Raw genomic sequence first — 12218 nt, forward strand, 5'->3', positions numbered from 1 at the left:
ATGACAGTCGTCAATGGCACATCTGTGGAGATCTTAAAGTTATAGGTATGCTAATGGGTATGCATGCAGGATTTACAAAAATTGTTTCATTTGCCTGTAGGATAGTCATGCCACAAAGAAACACTATAAAAAGTGTGAATGGGCCCTAAAGTCTACATATATCCCAGGAGCAAGCAGTGTTCAGTATGAACCTTTAGTTGATCCACAAAAGATCTTCCTATCACTTTTCCACATTAAACTTGACTTAATAAAGAATTTTTTTGAAGCAATGAGTACCTTTATATGGACAGGCATAAAATTTCTGGGGGCTAACAAGTCCCATGCATATAAGGATGGAGTTGTAAAACTCATTGATGCTTACAAAAATATGGATCGTTAAATATCTTTGAAAATACACTTCCTGCATTCTCATCTAGACTTCTTTCCCAAAAACCTTGGTGCAGTGAGTAACGAGCAAGAGGAACACTTTTACCAAGACATTAGAGCTATGGAAGTTCGTTACAAAGGATTTTGGAATGAAAGCATTATGACTGACTATTGTAGGATATTGTATGGTGAAATTCCAGATCAAAATTTTAAACTATAAGCTTTTTCTTTAGTGTTTGCTGATTTCAATGTGATACTACTATGATAGTTTACTGTGATGTGATACTTTACTTTTTATTCCAAAATTTTTTAAATTGAGTGTTATTTTATTATATAGAGCTTGTTTAGAGGTATTGGAAAGTAATTTTTAAAAATTGTTGTTTGTCAGCCCATTCTAATGTATATGTTACTTTACCCAAATAAATGGTTTGCATTAAATGTGATTTTTCAAACACTCTATTTTCATATAATAACCTACATTTTCATAATACACCAAAATGTAAACAAATTAAAAACTATACGTGCTAGAAAAAACTTGTAACCAGATTCAAATACCTTAAGAAAAGTTTATTATTGTGTGATGAGAAAAAAAAATTTAATTTTTTTGACCATTGTTACTAAAAATTAAAAAAAAAAAAATCTGTAAAAAACAACATTAAAAAAACAAAGAATGGTTTTTTATTATTTTTATTTTTTTGGCCAAAAAACACACATTTTTCTCATGTGTATATTTAAACATTTTTAGAATTATTAAAGTTATATATGCATATGTTTTATATACATGCTGAATTTTTAAATAGTTATGTTTATGTTTTTTTTTGTTACTTATGCACCATACTTGCATTTTTATTTCTTTTGTTTGATGTTTTATTTACAGTTGATCTATAAATAGCACTTTTGTTTAGACTTGGTAGAGTTTTTTTTAATTTAAAAATTTTTTAATTTCATTTTTTATCAATTTTATATTGCACTTTTTGAAATTAGAAAATAAAAAAAACTTGAAATTTTTTTCACTAAAAAACCCTAGGTGCCTCTGTGCACTGGTAAAACCCTTTTAGTTAAAATATTAATTCTTAGAAGTTTCAAATTTAATTTATTTTCAGTACTGATTTGTTTTATGGGTTACTGGTAGTAAAATAATAAATTTTATTTAAGAAATTATTGTGATAAACTTTTGATTATAAACTAAACTTCAAAGTCATATAGAAACAATAAAAAAAGAGGTCAATTTCCCAAATTGCATAAACTTTAATAATATTAACTTGCAAAGTAAATACAAAATAATAAACTAAAAAAAATTAAATCTTAAAAAACCTCTTTAATATGTTGGTTTCCATTGTGTCTAACCTTGCACAAAAAGGTGTTTTGTGTTTGACTACAGCTAAAAATCATTGGTATATCAACAGGTGGAGCATTATGTGATAATAAAAGGAAATGTAATTTGGAAAGCATCCAAATCTTTTCTTTAGTGTTTGCTGATTTCAGAGTGATACACTTACAAAGAGACGAAATTATCTTTAAAATAACCAATTCATCATGAACTTTACTTGTTATACCAAACCCTAAATAATAAAACTTTTAATCAAATAAATAATCAAATAAAAAAATAAAGATTTTAAATTTTATTTTATGATCATGTTCAAGATGACTTTTATTTCCTTCACTCAACAGGCAAAACTCAAAATCTTAAGTTGTCTTTCAAAAATTGCTATAAAATCAACAATACTTAAGCTATCTTACAAGATACTATAAGATAAGAAATATATTTGAAATTAAAAATACCTAAAATCTCTCACCAACTGTAAATAAAATTCATTTAAAAATCTTTGTAAAAAAAAAAAAAGATTATAAAAACATAAAATATATTAGGTGTAGAGTATAGTTAAATATATAAATAAAATAAATTCGAAAAATATTGAAGAACAAGTTTAAAAATCATAAATAAATACCTAGAAGACTCTTGACAAAATTTAGACAAGGAATTTCTAAAACTGCTTCATCTGATAAACAATCTAGATCAGTCTCTTCTATTGGTATAACTGGAATGACAGTAAAACGAAAGCCCCACAAACCACCAGGACTGTTGGTAGTGAATTTCCAATTTATTTCATCACCAGCTACTTTAAGCTTACTACTCCACATGTCAACAGAATCTCCAGTTTTTTCAACTAACAACTTCCCATTTTTATCTGTAATAATCAATACATCATGTTTGGCTTCAATTTGGCATTGAGGATCAAATTCAACTTCAAGATAGGCAACACCAGGATATTTTACAGAACCAAGAAGCAAAGCTCCAGGAGCACCATTGTAAGGATGCGGACTCTCTTGAATAATTGGTTTATATTTATCTTGTATTAAAACAGACTGCCTGTGTTTTTCATCTAGCTCATGTATACAAACATCAACCAAATATTTACACAACTGGAAGAAATAGTCATATAAAAATTAGGATCTGTTTAAAAGCTGTTTAAAACTTTAAATGTAGTTTAAATACTCACCTTTACACTTTTTGAGGATTCTTTCTTTAAATAAGATTCAATAATCAACAAATTTTTCTTAGTTAAATGTCCACAAAGACCAAGTTTATAAAGCTTTAAAATTTGACTGATGTAATCCTCTTCGTTAGTATAGTGTCTATTCAAGAAACCATCTGAATGTTCCATTAACTTGCATAAAATAGATCGTGCAAGCAATATTTCTAATGCACACATTATATTTTTCAAAACTTCTTGTTTCAATGAAATCGAATTTATTTGCATAACTGATCTTATTAGAGGAGGTCGTTGTTCTTTGAGAAACTTAGATAAGCCAGAAACAAAAACCTCATCATTTTCCTTCACTTTAACTAAATTGGTTGCCATTGGATCATAATTTACTTCAAAAGAAAGTGGCTTATCAATAATACAAGCAGAAGTAGTGATTTCTGTCCAAGCAATACTGTGTGAAGAACCACATGCAACATACTTTATTCTATGATTATGCAATCCTGTTATCAAAGATGGAACCTTCTTTACATCAGTCTCACCAGTACCTAGTTGTCCATGGTCATTATCTCCCCAAGAAAAAACCTAAATAATTAAATTTAAATAAATAGTAGTAATAATGCAGTGCTTGTCAGTCAAACCCTACTATGCTTTTGGTAGAACATGCTCTTTGTGTTTGTGCTCATGCTAACCTTTTCTGTAAAGCAAGATTACTTACCAAAATAGTGTTTCAAAGTTATTGTGTCAAAAAAGGGGAGTGAAGTAGAAATAAAAAATGGAATTTGAAAAAACTTTTAACCTTTAATAAACAAACACAAAACAATACAGTTGTCATAAAGATAAGAATAAGTACGGAAATAAACTTAGACACACACACAAAAAGCAAGGATGTAGAGTTGTTTGATTTTAATAACCCTTGTTCAAAAGTCATATTTTCTGCCACTTGACCAAGGATAATCACATAATATTTTGTTACAACATAATCACATAATATTTTGTTGTAAACTTAACAGATAAATTCATGATGATGAATAATATAATGGTTAGGAAGTAATGTGATGGTTAGTGTGAGACATGATGCTTAGTAAGGAACGTAATGTGATGGTTAGTGTGAGATGCTTAGTAACGCAATATTTTATATGATTATAGGTGAGTAATATAATGGTTGGCAAGTAACATGATATGTATGGTGTGTAACCTGATGGCTAGTGTGTAACATAATGGTTGATGTGAAACATGAAAACTACTGTAAAACATGGTTAGTTGAGTAATGCAAAAGTTAAAATGCAGTTCTAACACTATTAAAATGAAATATGTTTATAAATTCAAACTAAATCTATAATGAATTTAAAATATTTTAGGTTTTAACATGACAAATATTAAAAGAGCATTTCCAAAATTTTTTTGCATTCGATTTAATTTTCGTAACATTAACTCTAAAAAAGTAAACAATAATAACAGTATTAAAAAAAGGCAATTATCTTCTGAATTGAAATTTTAATTTTTCCAAGTAAAACTTATAACTTCATGTACCTCACCATCTTGAGTAACAGCTAAACAGTGCAAAGCACCAACAGCTATATCAATGACATGCTTCCCTCGCAAACCTTCTACTAATTTCGGCTGTCTAACATGAATATCAGTACCATGGCCAAGTCTATAAAAATCACCTTTACCCCTAAAGAAAAAAGTTTAAAAAAACCTTATAGTAAAGCTATAATAAGAAAGGGGGGATTGAAGGGGCTCCAAAATAACTTTTTTTTTGTATAGTTTAACCACTTTTTTTTAACTTAGAAAAAGAAATTTATTGTTTACTTCATTAATGACAAGTGCAAGAACAACTCTGAGTAAAACTCTGGGTAACAAAGGCAAAACGCTGAGTAAAGGCATTTTTGTATGATAAAATTCATCAACTACTATGAAATTTCTAAAGAAGTTTGGTAATGTTGATTCAAAACTAGTGTTACTTCTTGTTGCTGGTTTGATTTTAATTGATATCTAAATAAAGTTTTAATTTTCTAGTAGAGTAAAAAAAGCAACTTAACATAAAGGTGCGCAACTTTATATGCAAAGAATGCGCTGCAAAAATTTCTACTTTAGTTTTTTTTTAGCTATTTAGGTGCTCAAAAAAGTCCTTAAAGTATTATAGTGGAGCACCGCTATAATACTGTAAGGTATTATAGTATTATAGAGTTTACGCCTTCTTCCTTACCAATGATGCATATATTGCCAGAACCAGCTTCAAACTGCGGACCTCCAGTTCTGAAGCTGCTGTCAGGGTTAGCTTTTAATATCTTTAAAATATTATAAATACAGAACTAGAAGGCCAACCACAAAAAAAAAGCAAAAACTAAATTGTTTTTAACATTTTTAAAAAAATTAATTAAAAATAACTGGTTAAACAAAAAATATAGAATTTTGGACCTTCCCCCCTCCCCCTCACTACTATAATAGAAATTTACTTTATATTTCTATGTAAAATAAATAAAAGATCATTTCCTTTATATGTAAAATAAATAAATATAACATTCTTAATTAGAAATTTTTAAAATTGTTTTTAGGAAAGCAAATGTTTAGATACATACAATATAATAAAAAAATGCTATTAATTTTTTTTTTTATAGCTGACATAACAAATTATAAACTTTTTAGAACGCCTAGCTGTTTTAGCTGTTACCTAGCAGTAGTTTGGGAATACATCAGTTTAATAATAATATAAGTATTATTAATATTATTTACTTTATTTCTATATTTATTAGGTAACGAAAAATTTTGTTTAATGATATTGCGTAAAACACCAAACAAATTATAAAACAATGTGTTAAAATCAATTTACCAAGTCCAAACCGTTCCAGTTTTTGTTAGCGCAACAGTAAATTGAGCTCCACAAAGAATTTTGCAAATTTGCAATCCTCGCAGTTGTTCTACTTCCACTGGTATCAAACACCTTTCACTGCCACCTCGACCCAATTTACCGAAATCTCCATCACCCCAAGACCATACTTTATCATCATCAGTAATGCATACAGTTTGAGCATCTCTGCTTCCACATGACACTTGGACCACATTGTAACCAAGAAAATGGGTAACCTAAAAATTTTACTTAGTTTGTTTATAAAACTTCAAAAAAACATTTTTTGAAACTATATTTTATAGTAAACTATTAAAACAAAATTTTTTAAAAGTTTTTAAACACCTAAATGCGTTTTAAAGTAAAGAAACACTGAATTACTTCATAGAAAGTAAAATTTTTTAGAGATTGGTGCTTACCTAATAGTATAAAGTTAAAAACTAAAGGCATTAATTTTTAAAAGATATTAAATAACCCTTTAAATAATATTTATAACTTTTAAATCCAGTATTGTTTAATACAGAACAAATTTATAGGTAAAGAAGACATTCAGATGGCTCAAAAACAACTTTTTTATCCCAAAAATGTTGTTTTTGGGGGCACCCAATTTTACGTGAAATACTATAGTTGGTGTTTTTTTCCATTACCAAAATATTTAAATATGTATTTATATATTTAAAACTGCAATCTTGTACTTTTAACAAGTAACTAAAAAAGTTACTTTTCAAACTACAAATTAATAATACATATTTTGAAAAGTAACTTTTCTTTAACTAAGAAACACCATTACTAATGGGGTTTAAACATCCTTATTTTAGAGGGCATTTTAAAAGGATTGAACATTTAAAGATCTCTAAAACAAAAAAGAATTCAGTAAAAAATGTTAAATATTTTCAATTTATAATTTTATATAAAAATATTTTTTTATACATGCTCATAAATTCAATCCCAAACTCACAAATTTTGGTTGTAAAACTGTCTCCTCATCCCCATGTCCTAGACGACCAAAATCACCAAGACCCCAAGTGTACAGATATTTGTTTTCAACAATAGCAGCAGAGTGAGCACTCCCACACGAAATATCAGTTACAATTTTTCCAACAAAAGCTTCAATTGGGTGTGGCTTACTGCAGGACCTAAAATTTGAAATAAGAAAGATTAGCTTAGGTAAGATTAAACAAATTATTCAAAACAATTGAAACTTACGCCAGATTTCCATGACCAAGTTGTCCATTTTCTCCGTCACCCCATGAAAATGCTAAGCCATCTGATGTTAAAGCTATTACATGGTTTCCTCCGGAATGGACTGAAACTTTTGTTACTATTAGTTGATTGAGCCCAGTAACAAGACGCGGACTAGTAACATTACCAGTTATGTCTCCAATACCTAACTTTCCAAAGGAAGACTCCCCACAACTATAAAGCTTACCTTTGTTTGTAATAAAGAAAGTTGATTTTGATCCTCCTGCAATAAACTTACATTGAAGAGATGATAGATGGTCACACAAAGTTGGAGATTTAACCTAAAAAAATAAGATTTTGACACACTCATATGTTCAGTACACTTTTAGCCAAAAAGTTATAAAATATAATGTATATTTTTCTTTTTTTGACATTTAATAATCCTTTTTTTGACTATAAAACTAAATAAACAAAAATTTGCATATTGTTGATTTTTTTTTTTTTTTGATTTTATTTATGGTTTCGCAATTACCAAATACTTTCTATTTCTAAAAAAACTGCAAGTATAAAAATATATATATATATATATATATATATATATATATATATATATATATATATATATATATATATATATATATATATTGCAAGAATGAAAATCAAGCAATTACTTTAACAGTAATTTTGTTTTAATCATTTTGTTGTTACCAGTGCAGATTTATTTAGGTCTGCAAACAAGACTTAAGAGCTAAGGTTTAAAAACTGACTCCAACTCCAGGGCCCGGCTTGGTAAAAATTTGAGGCTCTTACTCCAGACATTAGGTAAAACAAATCAAAACAATTTTTTTAAATTGATATATTATATTGTTATATTACAGTAGCTCAAACACAACAAACAATTTATTAATCCAAATCTTGATTCATCCATAAAAACAAAATATTAATTTTAAAGAAAAGTTTAAATGAGAAACATAGTTAGCACAGTGTAAACTTAAGAACAAAAAAAAAAGGCTACATTTTGCTACATCTACATTTGCTTGAGAGAGAAGGTTTAATTGAAAGAAGTAGATGTTATAACTTTCTTGTTTCTTGACTTTCTATTAAGTTTTTTGGTTCTCTTTTATCATTTTATCTGCTACTATTTTTAATCTCTTTAAGTTTCACTCATACTATCTGGTTCTTTTCTTCAGTATCTGGTTCCCTTCCTCACTCATATTATCTGTTTCTCTGCTCACAAAATTCTATCTAGCATCAACATAAACTGCAGAAATATATCATTATCAAAGAGATATTCCTTTGGTTTTCACATTTTTTTGTTTTGTTTGGTTTTTTTTTTAACTATTGATAACTTCATTTGAACTTAACTACATTTGAACTTAACTACATTTGAACTTAACTACATTTGAACTTAACTACATTTGAACTTAACTACATTTGAACTTAACTACATTTGAACTTAACTACATAGTATTGCTGATTGTTGCTGTAGTTCTAATGCCTGTACAATGTGAAGTATATAACTACATAGTATTGCTGATTGTTGCTGTGGTTCTAATACTTGTACAATGTGAAATATATAACTACATAGTATTGCTGATTGTTGCTGGGGTTCTAATACTTGTACAATGTGAAATATATAACTACATAGTATTGCTGATTGTTGCTGTTGTTCTAATACCTGTACAATGTGAAATATATAAAACTAACAAATAAATATCTAAATTTTTGTGTCTGCTAGATAATACAGAAAAAAACTTATTTTTTTAAATAATTTTTTTTGCTTCATCTATTAACTGTTTTAAAAGAGTCAACAAATTACTTTATCTATACATAAATAAACATGATAACATGATTTACTCACTTTAGATCCTTTTAATCCTCCTAGTTGATCCTTGTCATTTAAACCCCACATAAAAACATCCACCTGCTTATTAGTTGAATTTTCCCACAATGTACATAACTCATCGCCTTTTGACTCGGTGATTGAATGTTTTCTATTCTGAGTGTAAAACATGCTTAAAATATGCTTTTGAAAATCAGGATTAATTTTATCCGCTTTTAGCTTCAGATCAACAACTTGATATAACTGTAAAGTTCTTGTTAGCAGTTTAATTTCAATTGTTTTAGTTAAACCCTAAATTAATTAAAATAATTTTATCTTTAATAAAACTAAATATAAATATATATATAAACAAAATGTAACCAGAAAAAAAAGCACAATTAAATTAAATTAGTATAATAGACTTTAAACTAACTGCAATGTTTTTGGTAAGTAAATGAATTTCAGATTGACCAAATGTAGCAAATCCCTCAGAGAGGATTTTCATATTCCTTGGATTATCTCCTCCGCTAACAATAAAGTTTATTCCCGGAATAGTTGCCGTAACCACAATACTAAGATCATTGACAATATAACATGGATCTAATTCAAGACGCATCCAGAACTATAAAGATTGGAAAAAGAATTTTCATTTTTAAAAAAGTAAAACAAAAATTCTTTCAGTTACTAATTGGATTGTAATAGTTTTTCTTCCAATAAAGGTGACCTATTTATTTTGGAGATAAGATAGAAAAATAAAATTTATTACCAAGATTAAAAAAAAAAAATACTCATACAATTAACAACTTTTTAAATTATTTATTAGCAAAAAGAATTTATTACTTGAGAATCAAAAATTTATTTCCTCAATAAAAAATAAAACAATGTGGTAGTAGCTCAGACTTTTATTATAATACTTCCAAAATTATTCAAATATAATATTTCCAAAATTATAATAATAATAATAATAATAATAATAATATACAATATTGTTGAGATTTGATGTTAAATCTTGTTACAGACATAACAAGAAAGTTAAATATACTCGATTAAGTCTATTATTAAATTATCATATTTCCAAAATTATTCAATTATAGTATTTCCAAAAAATAAAATTATAATATTTCCAAAATATAATAATAATAATAATAATATACAATATTGTTGAGATTTGACGCCATGTTAAATCTTTTACAGACATAATAAGAAAGTTAAATATACTCCATTAAGTCTATTATTAAGTTATAATATTTCCAAAATTATTAAATTATAATACTTCCAAAATTATTAAATTATAATATTTCCAAAATTATTAAATTATAATATTTCCAAAAACAAATGAAACATTGTAATTCAATTCATAATTAAGAAAAAAACCAACAAGCAACATAATTATGCACACAAACAAGCAACATAATTATGCACACAAACAAGCAACATAATTATGCGCACAAACAAGCAACATAATTATGCACACAAACAAGCAACATAATTATGCACACAAATGCTTTTATTTAACTTCATTTTATTTGGTGAAAATTTGTTAAATTTAAAAGAAAACTGATTTTTAGAGGTGCCATTATAAAAGTTAAAAATTTTTTTTTTCCTAAGAAATAAAACAGTTATTTAAAGCAAACTTTTCAAGTGCCACAGGACCTTGATGATACTAACATGCCACTGTCCTAGTTTAATAACTAAATGTGCCAAGGCTAAAAGTTAATTAATACAATGACAAATCCTTGCTTATACCTTAAATACAAATACATTTTTTATTCTTGTTATTTTTTTTTTGTTATTCACCTCCTCAAGGCCTAGAAGGCCACTACAGATGAGGAGGCTACTTATTAGTGGTTATAACCCTCTCTCAACTCTATAGCTCCGAAACACGAACCTTGACGAACAAGGCCGCTGCGCGGAGAAACAAGTTGAGCGCGGTACTACCAGGGATGTGGTGGGGATCGAACTCGGAACCTCTCGCTTATGAAGCGAGCGCTTTACCACTACACCACTACCGCATTATAATTTATTGTGTGCAAATTTATATTATATTTTAAACATACCTCTTTGCTGTGTACATTCAGACCTTTAAGAACTGGATATGTACCGGTTGATACTGTAACATCTTTAATACATTCATGAACACTGATGAATGGTACTTTCAATAAAAAAAGATTTAAATAAAAGAAGATGCTAATCAAATAAAATAATTATACAATATTTTAGTGCAAAATGTATTAATAATAGTAAAAACACTGTTTATACTAAACTTTTTCTCAATTCAGAACAAACAGATTGTTCTGAATTTTTTTCTAGTTTATTTACAATGCAAAACACAATTCAAATATTTCTATTCACGATTCTAGCTATTGGTCAAAACTAAGTAATTTATTTAAAAATATTACTAAAACTTGCCAATTTATTTAAAAATATTACTAAAACTTTTAGTAATATTTTTAAATAAATTGGCAGTTAAGTTAAACCCAAGCATTAACTTTAATTTTAATAAACTTTATATATATTTTTTAAATCAAAATTAAATTATGTGTTTTTAAAATTTAAATTAAATTATATATTTTTTTATCAAAATAAAGTTATATATTTTTATTAAATTAGTTTTAAATTGAATCATATATTTTTCATCAGAATTAAATTATGTTTTTATGATCTTTGCTTCAAGCCTAAAAAATCAACCATTACCAATTAAAAAAAAAAAAAAAAAAATCGCTCTACATGTAACGCTTTAAAACAAGGCCTGCATAGCCCATAACTTTATCCTGTACTAACTCAACTGCACACAAGCAGTATTTTGTCAAAATTACAGGAAAATTGGCAATTTAATGTCAACTTCATACCATAACAAATAAGTAAACTCTCCACACTGTTGGAATAAGATTGTCTCATTCCACATTGTTGGAATTAAATTTTTCAACGAATAATAAAATCCAGTATATTTTATTTTGGAGTTAATTTTGATTTTATTTGAACCAGCTTGCTCATCTGAATTTAGTAACAATAGATTGCAGTAGCTGATGGTATTGCAGTAGCTGATGGTATTGCAGTAGATGGTATTCTTATTTGTTTTAGTGACATAATATACATTGGTTTAGCAATACCCTACAATGATGGATAACCTAATGTCATCTGATGATGAACATCCTCAGCCTACTGACTTGTCTAACAAGAGCAGAGGCAGAGAACTGATGCAAAGTTCAGAAATAAAATGAGAATAGTATGACTATTCTAATAACTTCAGAATTATGAATTGTGGCAATAATTCCAAATGTAAAAGAAACTGCATGGGGAAGCTTATAAGACAATCAACTGTTAGATCAGCTAACACATTTAAATTGTTCAAAAGATGAACAAGATTTATATCTAGCAGGACAGATTTGTGCAACGCCTGTACCTAGGCACAGAATTACAAAAACGGGATGGTGCGCATGTTAAAAAATTCAGCAAGAATTGGTAGTAAATGAAAATGATAAGATAAAAACCAAGATTTGGAAGAAGCATA

The 12218-nt window shown here is 27.5% G+C and overlaps 1 protein-coding gene across 1 annotated transcript in view; it reads right to left on the reverse strand.

The window, feature by feature from the left end:
* Positions 1 to 12218, reverse strand: part of LOC101238496 (E3 ubiquitin-protein ligase HERC2) — a 124945-nt gene that overhangs the window by 16630 nt on the left and 96097 nt on the right. Inside the window, exons 34-43 of the mRNA XM_065814049.1 lie at positions 10765 to 10859; positions 9141 to 9329; positions 8747 to 9019; positions 6910 to 7226; positions 6662 to 6839; positions 5689 to 5942; positions 4386 to 4530; positions 2868 to 3437; positions 2316 to 2790; positions 1681 to 1928 (exon numbers count right to left, since the gene is read on the reverse strand). Of these exons, the coding sequence (XP_065670121.1) occupies positions 1681 to 1928; positions 2316 to 2790; positions 2868 to 3437; positions 4386 to 4530; positions 5689 to 5942; positions 6662 to 6839; positions 6910 to 7226; positions 8747 to 9019; positions 9141 to 9329; positions 10765 to 10859 (2744 nt within the window). The remainder of the gene's footprint in view (positions 1 to 1680; positions 1929 to 2315; positions 2791 to 2867; positions 3438 to 4385; positions 4531 to 5688; positions 5943 to 6661; positions 6840 to 6909; positions 7227 to 8746; positions 9020 to 9140; positions 9330 to 10764; positions 10860 to 12218) is intronic.

This window comes from Hydra vulgaris, chromosome 12, assembly GCF_038396675.1.
Source record: "Hydra vulgaris chromosome 12, alternate assembly HydraT2T_AEP".
NCBI lineage: Eukaryota > Metazoa > Cnidaria > Hydrozoa > Anthoathecata > Hydridae > Hydra > Hydra vulgaris.